This window comes from Pelophylax lessonae (genome assembly GCF_965119305.1).
Source record: "Pelophylax lessonae genome assembly, chromosome: 13".
Taxonomy (NCBI): Eukaryota; Metazoa; Chordata; class Amphibia; order Anura; family Ranidae; genus Pelophylax; species Pelophylax lessonae.
The window spans coordinates 149,682,511-149,694,958 of record NC_138780.1 but is presented as its reverse complement, the minus strand read 5'-3'; the positions used below and the strand labels follow the sequence as shown (position 1 = coordinate 149,694,958).

Below are 12,448 nucleotides of genomic sequence, written 5' to 3'. Positions count from 1 at the left end.
CAGGGGGTCACCGGGGTCCTACATGTTTCGCCATTTCCATTGCTTCGTCAGGGACCAAGTGACTTGTGACCTCTCGCAATAGCTCTAGGCATTAATAAACAGAGATGTTAACAGTATTCATTCTGCGTATGTAAACGCATAGGTTACAGATCAATACATTGTTACTTAAAACATATACACACAGATAAGCATTCGAGACTTACCAACACATAATTAGCAAAAGCAGAGCAACTGTGAACTGCATTACTGGTCGTGCGTGCAGGGCGGTACCGGGACCTCCCCAGGTCCTGGATGGGCGCGGGGTAATGAATGCCTTTACCTATCCTCCTCCCTTTTCAGAGGCTGGGATTTTCTACCCTGCTTTGCTGTATCTGGTACAATAGCCGACTGTTCTGTCCTGGCCCGGTCCAGCATTGGCTCGGCCTACAAAAGGCACTCATTACCCCGCGTCCATCCAGGACCTGGGGAGGTCCCGGTACCGCCCTGCACGCACGACCAGTAATGCAGTTCACAGTTGCTCTGCTTTTGCTAATTATGTGTTGGTAAGTCTCGAATGCTTATCTGTGTGTATATGTTTTAAGTAACAATGTATTGATCTGTAACCTATGCGTTTACATACGCAGAATGAATACTGTTAACATCTCTGTTTATTAATGTCTAGAGCTATTGCGAGAGGTCACAAGTCACTTGGTCCCTGACGAAGCCATGGAAATGGCGAAACACGTAGGACCCCGGTGACCCCCTGCATCTCCTCGGTTCACACGAACGTAGTATTTATATTTGTATCAACTGCAACTCTCTTTTTATGTATTTTTTGTCAACCAACTGTTGGATACGTGTCTCGTATCTTTTTAACTACTATGGTAACCAATAAAATGTAATTTTAACCCAATCCTTGTTGTTCTGTCTGTGCCACAACCATACACCTTTAAAGTCCCATCACCTTGGTGGTTCCATGGCTGGTTCTCCAGTCCATCGAACACCATATTTTGTTGTTATATGTTCATATTGGGGATGTGGTGTTATTGGTTGGCAATAGGTGTACCTCTGTCAGTCACCCAATTCCATTTTGTCTGTATCTAATCCTCAAAAATACTCATTTGCCTAATAATTCTGCACTCCCTGTATTGAAGCTCAGAGTCCTGAACTGCGAGATGACTGCAGTTTGCTGAGAATTTGAACACACGGCCTAAAATGGATATTTCTGTAACCCATCACCTGGTATCAAGTTAAAGCGGAACTAAAGTCTGTGATACCTTCCCTTCAATGATTCACTGTCCTTCACCAGTGCTGGCAACCCTTTACCTGGCTTCTTATGGGTGCTGGAGTGTGCCCATCTCCATTAGCCGGCGTGGGATGATGTCACTCTTGCGCAGGAGTTTATTCATCCCGGCACACAAGATCTCTGCAACCATGTACAATTAGCTGTGGATACAAAGCTCAGTGTACATTCCAGAGAAGACTGCAAAGCAAATAGCTGATTTTATTGCAGAAGAGACATTGCATGTCACTTTATCAATATACAGCCTGTCTGCTCACAGCTTCTTAGAATGAGACTGAAAGCGTTTGTTACCCCAACACTTCATATTCCTGGTATGTGCCTGCGGTACCATGTACTTGTATGAGAAAGTATCCTGTTCTCTTTGTATTGCTTCCTTTATGTGAAATCCCTGGTGTTCCTGCCAGTCCCTCTGCTTACCTATTCAAAAGTGACCACACTAAGCAGGAGAGCACAGCATGGTCAGTTCTCTAGCTATGCTGAAAACTCAGTCTGCTCTCATCCAATGATCAGATTTGTCCTGACACACCCACGCTGCACAGCCATTCACTGGGAAGCCATTCACTGGGAAGCTCAGTGACCTGCTGCTTTCCGTCCCCCAGCTCTTATACAGCTGAGAAGGGAGGGAAGGTGATCACTTCTAAAAAAATAAAATAAAAATAAAGAAAAGTTATAAATACCTTTTTGCCTTTTTATATCTATCTATCTATCTCTCTCTCTCTCTCTCTCTCTCTCTCTCTCTCTCTCTCTTATATATATATTATATTATATTATATACACACACACCACACACACAAATGTTTTGCCTTTCATTTCTATTTGAAACTGAATGGCTCGTTTTACAAGGTGATCCTTTACAATCAATCACTTTAAGTTCCTCGAAGTAAAAGTGATTATTTATTCTTTAATTCTGTGTGTCTTTTTTTTTATCAACTGTTACTAATAGGCATCTTTGGTTTCTATGAAAATACATTTTAAGAGGAACAGTGTCATGCACAACTGTTGAAGGTCACACCAAGATCTAATCGCTGAACTAAAGCTGGCCATACATTAGTAGATTTTTGAATGAACATTCATGATGAAATTCTGATCAGTACATTTCGACAACACAATGAAGATAGTTCAAAAGTACTTCAAAAATATTTGCTTCTGGAGTGAGTGGACTTTCCTAAAATTTCATCCTACTCCTTCTAATTTTCTTGTCGCTGGGGTTGAAAACAAATGTAAATTTTATCCCACTAATGATTAGAAAATCAAATCAATGCTCTTAAAGGAAATTTCAAACAAAAGTCTACTAGCTTATGGCCAGCTTAAAAGTCTTAAGTGCTGGGCACTTTATTTTTGTCCTAAGATCAAGCACCACGCTCTTTCCTATATGATGAGTTTTCTCCCCTGGTGTCATGTCCATTGGAATCGTTTTCTTGTATTACCATGCTTACATCAAGCCAGCCATACAGTAATCATTGCACATAGAGCTAGGGTTACAGTAAAAATACTAAAATTTAGTTCAACGTATGAAAGTAATTCAACGTATGAAGTATGAACTGTAGAGGAGCTGCTGTTTTTTTATTTTCATTTTTTTATATATATCATACTGCTTCTGTGTGTCCTAGAGTAGCTAATAACTGGCCATTACACTCGATGTAGTTTCAATTCACACTGAACACACAGATCATCAACAAGCAGAAACTTACTACCAGACAGGAGGATTTTATAATCTTAAAGGTTGCAGTACAGGTCATAGTCAGAAAGAGTAAATGCTCATAACCTTACACTTAGGGGGTCTGCGTATAAAAAGTTCACCATGTTGATGTTGTATTAAGCATTCATAGAGGTGCCATGATTGCTTTCGTTTGTAAAATGATTTATAAAATGATCATCCCCTGTGATCATCAACTTCATCTAGTGGCAATAATGTGGATTTTTTCTGGGTTAAGGTATTTCTTGAAAATACTCCCTTATGGCCACTAGATGGAGCCAACGATCATAGGAGATAATCATATTGCAAACAAAACTCTGATCATTTGTGGTGCCTGAGCGTATGCGTAGGACATGTGCACATTGAACTTTTTATACAAAGACTGCTTATTTTTTTATTTCTATTCGAATTAGATTTTTTATCCTGACCTGCGTTCTCCTAGGCAAAGTACTTGTTTTCACATTTTGCAAAGGTAAACAAGATAAATCCAGTAAAAAAGCAATTAGTCCAAGAATCAAGTCAGGACTTGAGCTCTTGGGTCCAGGAATCACAGAGAGAGCATGTTTAAGCTTTTACGACATCTCATGAAACACTTGCATGGACAACGACTTCATAAATGCAAAATCGCAATGTGACAGAAGCATTAAAACACATTATAAATTACCAATTCTGCTTATAACCAAAAAATCTAAAGCTGCTTTCCCAGTGCTTGTAAAACGTGCTATGCGCTTTAACAAAAGCATAGCATATTTTAAATACGTTGCATTAAATTTTAGCTCAACGCATCTGAGGTGAATATTTGGTTGTTAAGGACGTCATCAGGTTCCAGCTCCTTAACAACCAGTGATAACTACGTTTAGGTCTCCCTCAAGTACCTCTCCTTGGTGGACAGCATGCTCCAGCTCCTCTTGTGTAAGACTGATGTTACCATTGGAGGGGAGAAGATCTGGAAAGACTGGGCAGGATAGCTGGAAGCATCGGCTCCAAAAATGTGAGGGGAGGAAAGTGGGGTGACTGGACTGACGCCTCTACAGGAGCTGGATAATGGTGACAACCATGGGGGGTCAGTTATTCACAAATTAAGGACACCGATGGCTGCCTGCTCCTTAACCAGCATTGTTGTGCCACATGACCCCAAAAACATCCCGTTTTTGGTGTGTTTCCAAAGCCAAGGTAGGGGTAGAGCAACATACAATGATATAAATCCGCTGACAACAGACAGTAAACATCAGCAATAGGATTACAAAGACAGCTCAACAAAACAGAGTAAACATAATATGACAAATTTCAAGTCAGATAGATAAAACATAACAGGGAGGGCATAATGGATCATATTGTCTTTTGTAGACTTTAACCACTTTGCTGACTGCGCTATAGCCGAAAGATGGCTATGCCTGGTAATCCAGTCCCGGGAGTGCAGCTATTACATCCTCCCAGAAGCCCGCCTCGGGCATGCTCTGTGTCCAAAGCAAAAGGGCCATTTTCAGTGGCCCTTTACCATGTGATCAGCTGTGTCCAATCACAGCTCATCATATATAAACAAATGCAGGTTATCGCCATTTCCTTTTCTCAGTGCTGTTTCTGTGAGAGGAAAGGAAAGCCAATAACTGGCTATCCTGTGACAGGGAATATTTACACTGATAATCAGGGCACTGATATTAGTGAAGCCCAATCAGTGGCCTGATTATCAGTGCAGCCCTATCAGTGCCCATCAGCGCAGCATATCAGCTCCACCTAATCAGTGCCCATTAGTGCAACCTCATCAGCGCCCAGTGAAGAAGAAAAATGTTTTATTTGCTAAATTTTATAATAGAAATTAATATTTTTTTCAGAATTTGCGGGGTTGAAAGTGCCCAGTAGACAAGTGGTTAAAGACAAACTAAAAGCTGACCTGATCACTAGTATTGCACCCAAAATGCCGCCTGCATTTACTGACAGTACTCTTTTCTGCTAGTTATTGCAAGCTCTTTGGCACATACCCACCTGTGACATTGTTGGGACCCCTCTGCTGCACCGTGAGGAAGCAGGCGGTATGTCACGTGTTCCCCCATACTCACATGTATCAGCACTTTTGCTGAGGGGTGCTGGAAATCCAAGATGCAAGGGAGTGGCAGTAAAAGCAAATAGATGTACCAGAGAGGGATGGGTTGGGATTTTTATCTATGACCGGTTTGCTTTAAAGCGGAACACCAAGCTACCAGCTAAATACAAAAGCAGACAGAGAAGTCAGGTCCTAGTCCTATAAAGACTACATTGTGTTTGAGTAACACAACCTTTGTCTAGAACCTGTACAGTGGTGTTGCCAACCATCTGCAGTTTTACTGGCAGGCAGTAATAGATGGGCATTTTTCTCCTACCAGTAAATGCCACTGACAGGAAAAGGTTGCCAGTAAAAAAAATATGGCTGTGATGCTAGGCTCGAACTGCGTATGTGCAGTTCCAGACTGGAGACGGTTGAGACCATCCGAATGCCTGTTACAGTGTTTTCAGTACAGGCGGGGTGGGAGGGTGGATCTGGTGGAGGCGGTGCCTGAGTGTCGTGTGATGTCATAGTGCAAGGGAGCCGAACAGAGCCTTGTGTGCGGGTCTGCGGGACTGTGCAAGTTAAGCCAGGAAAGGGACTGTCAGTGCTGTTTGGACTGGAGTGGACTGAAGCCACCACCTGGTGTGGAGAGAGACTGTCACTAAGGAGGAGGGGGCGTATCGTGCAGTCAGTGTTCCTGTGAAAGACTATTTTATGTGTGTGTGCCTGCCCATTCTAATTTCTTGCCCTCCAGAATCCTGTCCCTGAGCAACTTACTTTCTATATTGAAAATAAAATAAGAAATAGGTTTTTCCCCTAATATCTACCTTAAATCACATTTCTAATTTCATATTATTATTATTATATAGTATTTATATAGCGCCGACAGTTTACGCAGCGCTTTACAACTTGAGGGCAGACAGTACAAATACAATACACTTCAATACAGTAGGAATCAGAGGACCCTGCTCGTTAGAGCTTACAATCTAAGAGGGACGGTCAAGAGATACAAGAGGTAATAATTGTGGGGAATGGGCTGATGGATAAAATAAGAGTACAGTTGTTAGGTGGTTGCCAGATAGGTTTCTCTGAAGAGATGTGTTTTCAGGGATCGTCTGAAAGTAGTCAAAGTTGGAGATAGTCGGACAGATGGGGGTAGAGCATTCCAGAGGATGGGAGAAGCTCGGGAGAAGTCCTGGAGGCGAGCATGGGAAGTGGTTACAAGGGAGCTAGAGAGCAGGAGGTCCTGGGAGGAGCGAAGAGAACGAGTTGGTCGGTATTTTGAGACCAGATTAGTGATGTAGCTGGGCGCCAAGTTATGGATGGCTTTGTAGGTTATGGCTAGTAGCTTGAATTTAACTTGTTGGTTGAGTGGCAGCCAATGGAGGGATTGGCAAAGAGGGGTAGCAGACACAGAGCGGTTTGCAAGGTGGAAGAGCCTGGCAGTCATGATGGACTGAAGGGGGGATAGTCTTTTTAAAGGTAAGCCAATGAGAATGGAGTTGCAGTAATCGAGCCGAGAGATGACCAGGGAGTGGATTAGAAGCTTTGTGGCATCATTGGTTAGGAAGGGACGTATCTTGGAGATGTTGCGGAGATTGAGGCGGCAAGCTTTGGACAGTGACTGGATGTGTGGCTGAAAGGATAGTTCAGAGTCCAGGATTATACCTAGGACCTTGGCATGGGTGGACGGGTTGATAGTTGTGCCGTTGATGTTGACAGAGAAATCAGGGGAAGAGGACCGTGGGGGAGGGAATACCATGAGCTCGGTTTTGGACAGGTTGAGTTTGAGGAAGTGATATGACATCCAGGCTGATATGTCTGTTAGTAAGCTGGTGATGCGTGAGGAGACTGAAGGAGTGAGCTGAGGGGTGGAGAGATAGATTTGGGTGTCATCAGCGTAGAGATGATATTGGAAGCCATGGGAGGCAATTAGCTGACCCAGGGAGGAGGTGTAGATTGAGAAAAGGAGTGGTCCAAGGACAGAACCTTGGGGGACCCCGACAGAGAAAGGAAGAGGAGATGAGGTAGTAGAGTTGTAAGTAGCACTGAAGGTGCATTGGGATAGGTAGGATGAGAACCAGTGAAAGTACGGTCACGGAGGCCAAAGGAGTGGAGTTTTTTGAGGAGGAGGGGGTGGTCTACTGTGTCAAAGGCAGCAGAGAGGTCCAGGAGGAGTAGTACAGAATAGTGTCCTTTGGTGTTAGCTGTTAGTAGATCATTTGAGAGTTTAAGGAGGGCAGTTTCAGTGGAATGTTGAGGGCGAAATCCAGACTGAAGGGAATCAAGAAGATTGTTCTTAGTCAGATGGTCACTCAGTTGGTTGTAGACCAATCGTTCAAGGAGTTTGGAGGAGAAGGGGAGTAAGGAGATGGGGCGTAGATTGTGAAGGTTGGTGGGGTCCAGTGAGGGCTTTTTAAGGATGGGAGTGGCTAGTGCGTGCTTTAGAAAATCAGGGAAGGTGCCAGAAGAGAGGGAGAGGTTGAAGATGTGAGTTAGAGAGCGCAGAATAGAGTCAGAGGGTGAGCGTAGCATGTGCGAGGGAGCAGGATCCAGGGGGCAGGTGGTTAGATGGGTGTTAGATAAAAGTACAGCAACCTCGTTAATACTAGTAGGGTGGAACGAGGGAAGTAATGATTGTATCTGTGGATATGGGTTGGTGGGTGGGGGAGGTTTCTGCACATTGGAGATCTCCTCGCAAATTCTATCTATCTTATTGTACTTGTTTGTAGCCTAAACACTGAAATTTGCACTTAAAACTAATTTTGTAACTTGTGGAAAAGCCAGTAAAAAAGTACATTTCTATTTGGTAGGTTGGTGGAGGCGGTGCCTGAGTGTCGTGTGATGTCATAGTGCAAGGGAGCCGAACAGAGCCTTGTGTGCGGGTCTGCGGGACTGTGCAAGTTAAGCCAGGAAAGGGACTGTCAGTGCTGTTTGGACTGGAGTGGACTGAAGCCACCACCTGGTGTGGAGAGAGACTGTCACTAAGGAGGAGGGGGCGTATCGTGCAGTCAGTGTTCCTCTGAAAGACTATTTTATGTGTGTGTGCCTGCCCATTCTAATTTCTTGCCCTCCAGAATCCTGTCCCTGAGCAACTTACTTTCTATATTGAAAATAAAATAAGAAATAGGTTTTTCCCCTAATATCTACCTTAAATCACATTTCTAATTTCATATTATTATTATTATATAGTATTTATATAGCGCCGACAGTTTACGCAGCGCTTTACAACTTGAGGGCAGACAGTACAAAAACAATACACTTCAATACAGTAGGAATCAGAGGACCCTGCTCGTTAGAGCTTACAATCTAAGAGGGACGGTCAAGAGATACAAGAGGTAATAATTGTGGGGAATGGGCTGATGGATAAAATAAGAGTACAGTTGTTAGGTGGTTGCCAGATAGGTTTCTCTGAAGAGATGTGTTTTCAGGGATCGTCTGAAAGTAGTCAAAGTTGGAGATAGTCGGACAGATGGGGGTAGAGCATTCCAGAGGATGGGAGAAGCTCGGGAGAAGTCCTGGAGGCGAGCATGGGAAGTGGTTACAAGGGAGCTAGAGAGCAGGAGGTCCTGGGAGGAGCGAAGAGAACGAGTTGGTCGGTATTTTGAGACCAGATTAGTGATGTAGCTGGGCGCCAAGTTATGGATGGCTTTGTAGGTTATGGCTAGTAGCTTGAATTTAACTTGTTGGTTGAGTGGCAGCCAATGGAGGGATTGGCAAAGAGGGGTAGCAGACACAGAGCGGTTTGCAAGGTGGAAGAGCCTGGCAGTCATGATGGACTGAAGGGGGGATAGTCTTTTTAAAGGTAAGCCAATGAGAATGGAGTTGCAGTAATCGAGCCGAGAGATGACCAGGGAGTGGATTAGAAGCTTTGTGGCATCATTGGTTAGGAAGGGACGTATCTTGGAGATGTTGCGGAGATTGAGGCGGCAAGCTTTGGACAGTGACTGGATGTGTGGCTGAAAGGATAGTTCAGAGTCCAGGATTATACCTAGGACCTTGGCATGGGTGGACGGGTTGATAGTTGTGCCGTTGATGTTGACAGAGAAATCAGGGGAAGAGGACCGTGGGGGAGGGAATACCATGAGCTCGGTTTTGGACAGGTTGAGTTTGAGGAAGTGATATGACATCCAGGCTGATATGTCTGTTAGTAAGCTGGTGATGCGTGAGGAGACTGAAGGAGTGAGCTGAGGGGTGGAGAGATAGATTTGGGTGTCATCAGCGTAGAGATGATATTGGAAGCCATGGGAGGCAATTAGCTGACCCAGGGAGGAGGTGTAGATTGAGAAAAGGAGTGGTCCAAGGACAGAACCTTGGGGGACCCCGACAGAGAAAGGAAGAGGAGATGAGGTAGTAGAGTTGTAAGTAGCACTGAAGGTGCATTGGGATAGGTAGGATGAGAACCAGTGAAAGTACGGTCACGGAGGCCAAAGGAGTGGAGTTTTTTGAGGAGGAGGGGGTGGTCTACTGTGTCAAAGGCAGCAGAGAGGTCCAGGAGGAGTAGTACAGAATAGTGTCCTTTGGTGTTAGCTGTTAGTAGATCATTTGAGAGTTTAAGGAGGGCAGTTTCAGTGGAATGTTGAGGGCGAAATCCAGACTGAAGGGAATCAAGAAGATTGTTCTTAGTCAGATGGTCACTCAGTTGGTTGTAGACCAATCGTTCAAGGAGTTTGGAGGAGAAGGGGAGTAAGGAGATGGGGCGTAGATTGTGAAGGTTGGTGGGGTCCAGTGAGGGCTTTTTAAGGATGGGAGTGGCTAGTGCGTGCTTTAGAAAATCAGGGAAGGTGCCAGAAGAGAGGGAGAGGTTGAAGATGTGAGTTAGAGAGCGCAGAATAGAGTCAGAGGGTGAGCGTAGCATGTGCGAGGGAGCAGGATCCAGGGGGCAGGTGGTTAGATGGGTGTTAGATAAAAGTACAGCAACCTCGTTAATACTAGTAGGGTGGAATGAGGGAAGTAATGATTGTATCTGTGGATATGGGTTGGTGGGTGGGGGAGGTTTCTGCACATTGGAGATCTCCTCGCGAATTCTATCTATCTTATTGTACTTGTTTGTAGCCTAAACACTGAAATTTGCACTTAAAACTAATTTTGTAACTTGTGGAAAAGCCAGTAAAAAAGTACATTTCTATTTGGTAGGTTGGCAACACTGCTGTACAGTCTAACTGGACAATGAAGGAGAAGCAGCACACTGAGGAGATTATCTCTCCAATCTCTTCCCCTTCTAGAAAGCATGCAATGTAAAATGAAAAGCAACACTGGCTTACTTGGAGTGCATAACACAACTAAATGGTGTATAATATCCTACTGATGTTCAGCTTTAACCTCAGATATTAAAGGGCAATTAAAACTGCTGGCACAATCTCACTGCTCATTTATTTCAAATCCTTTTCCAAAGATCCTTGGAGGTGGGAGAGGAACATTCAGCACATGTTTAATTTAAAAAAGAGCAGTAATAGTCACAGACATGCAGGTCATTCTCCAATCTGGCTGGCTGATGATCATCACATGACTATGGTACCTTTAATATAAAGAAATGTTCAATAATGGAAATGCAGTTTGTCACCCAGTATAAAATTTACCCTCCTTGACACAAGACTGCATGGTGTTTCAAAGAAACAGATCTGTATCTATGTCACCAGTTCATTTATACAGTAGATCTGATGAAGTTGCATTATTAATTTATTTTCCTACAAACCTGGTTTTCATTTCCTTAGTAACCTCTTCTATGCCAGACTGAAGGGCAGACATGGTTTGAGAGCAGTTTGCCTTTTGATCACCGGTTAAAAGTTTCTTCATTGCCTCTGACTTGGACTCCAACTGTCTCCAAGATTTGTTCAGCTGTGCTTGCAAAACCTAAAATATAAATGTAAAAATAAATTACTTCTCCCTATTTTTTTCAGAATAGTAAAATACATACACACACACAATTTTATATATATATATATATATATATATATATATATATATATATATATATATATATATATATATATATATATATACACACACACACACACACACACACACACATTGCTGGAGACAATGAGGAGGACAAGAGTCAAATACAAATGGAGCAGTTACCATTGTTAAACCACATGCAAAAATTGTACCACCATCATATTTTAGTCTCCTGCCCTATGCATGCCCTAGATTGTCCATGGGGGATAGCCATTGATCTATTCTTTACATTTAATAACTGAGAATATGAGAGAAACAATCTGCAGGTTCATGGTTTTGTTGTTTATGTAACAAGTTCATTTCATGGTGCTTCATATATTTTTTATCTCAACTACATCTCATTCTACAAACAGCTACCTGTAAATAAAGACACTACATTTAAAACAGTTAAGCAAATCAGGGGCAGGAAAAACATGTGGGAATTCAGGGAGCTGACAGTGTAGCAACAGTGGGAATAGCACTCCTGCCTTGCAGCACTGAGGTCCTTGGTTCAAATCCCAACACTGCCTGCATTGAGTTTGCATAATCTCACTGTGCTTGCTTGGGTTTCCTCATAGTCCAGATATTAATTGGTCATAAAATGTATATGGATTTGTGTGAGATAGGGACCTTAGATTGTAAACAGGGACTGACTTGAATATATATGTAAAGCACTGTGTAAATTGTCAACTCTATATAAATATCTGTAAAAAATACATTTCATAGATAAACCAGCACAATTAAACAAGATGGAAGATTTCAATCCTTTAGAAGCCCAGTTAGGAAATATTTTTAAAAGGTAAGTTCCATCAGGCTGCCTTACAGAGTTACAGTTTGTGTGTGTATAAATATATATATATATATATATTACACACATACATACACGATAGATAGATAGATAGATAGATAGATAGATAGATAGATAGATAGATAGATAGATAGATAGATAGATAGATAGATAGATAGATAGATAGATAGATAGATAGATAGATAGATAGATAGATAGATAGATAGATAGATAGATAGATAGATGATTTCATGATTCTAATTAAAAACATGTCTACATAACGTTACAACGGAGAAACACAGCAACCTCTACCTCTAGTTCTTGATGTCTGCTTTGAAGTTCATTGATATCCTGAGCCTCATGTGGACTCTCAGCACCAAGTTTCTCTCTTGACTTTTGCAGTAACAGTTCCAGGTCCCTCTTTTGTACTTCAAATCTAATAAAACAAAATGATTGTTAGAGCTTCAAATACAATGAGATCTTGAAAACATATATAGGTTTATTCTAAAAGCAAAGAATTTGGATAAAGCAGCCTTTCTAAACCTTTTGATGGCTGAGGAATACTTGAAATAATTTTCAGGTCTCTGAGAACCACTGCTAAAACCAAATAATTGTAAGTCAGTGGGAAACCTACCTAGAATCCTACCTTACCTAGGAAAGGTGACTGACTAGTAGAATTCCCCTGACAGTGGTAATCAGAATGCAAATCTTATGCTGGCTATA

General features: G+C 42.5%; 1 protein-coding gene across 1 annotated transcript in view; it reads right to left on the bottom strand.

Moving 5' to 3' along the window:
* The window catches only part of SYNE2 (spectrin repeat containing nuclear envelope protein 2), a 550,589-nt gene that overhangs the window by 359,094 nt on the left and 179,047 nt on the right, over window positions 1-12,448 (bottom strand). Inside the window, exons 25-26 of the mRNA XM_082274971.1 lie at window positions 12,038-12,161; window positions 10,697-10,854 (exon numbers count right to left, since the gene is read on the bottom strand). Coding sequence (XP_082131097.1) covers window positions 10,697-10,854; window positions 12,038-12,161 — 282 coding nt within the window. The remainder of the gene's footprint in view (window positions 1-10,696; window positions 10,855-12,037; window positions 12,162-12,448) is intronic.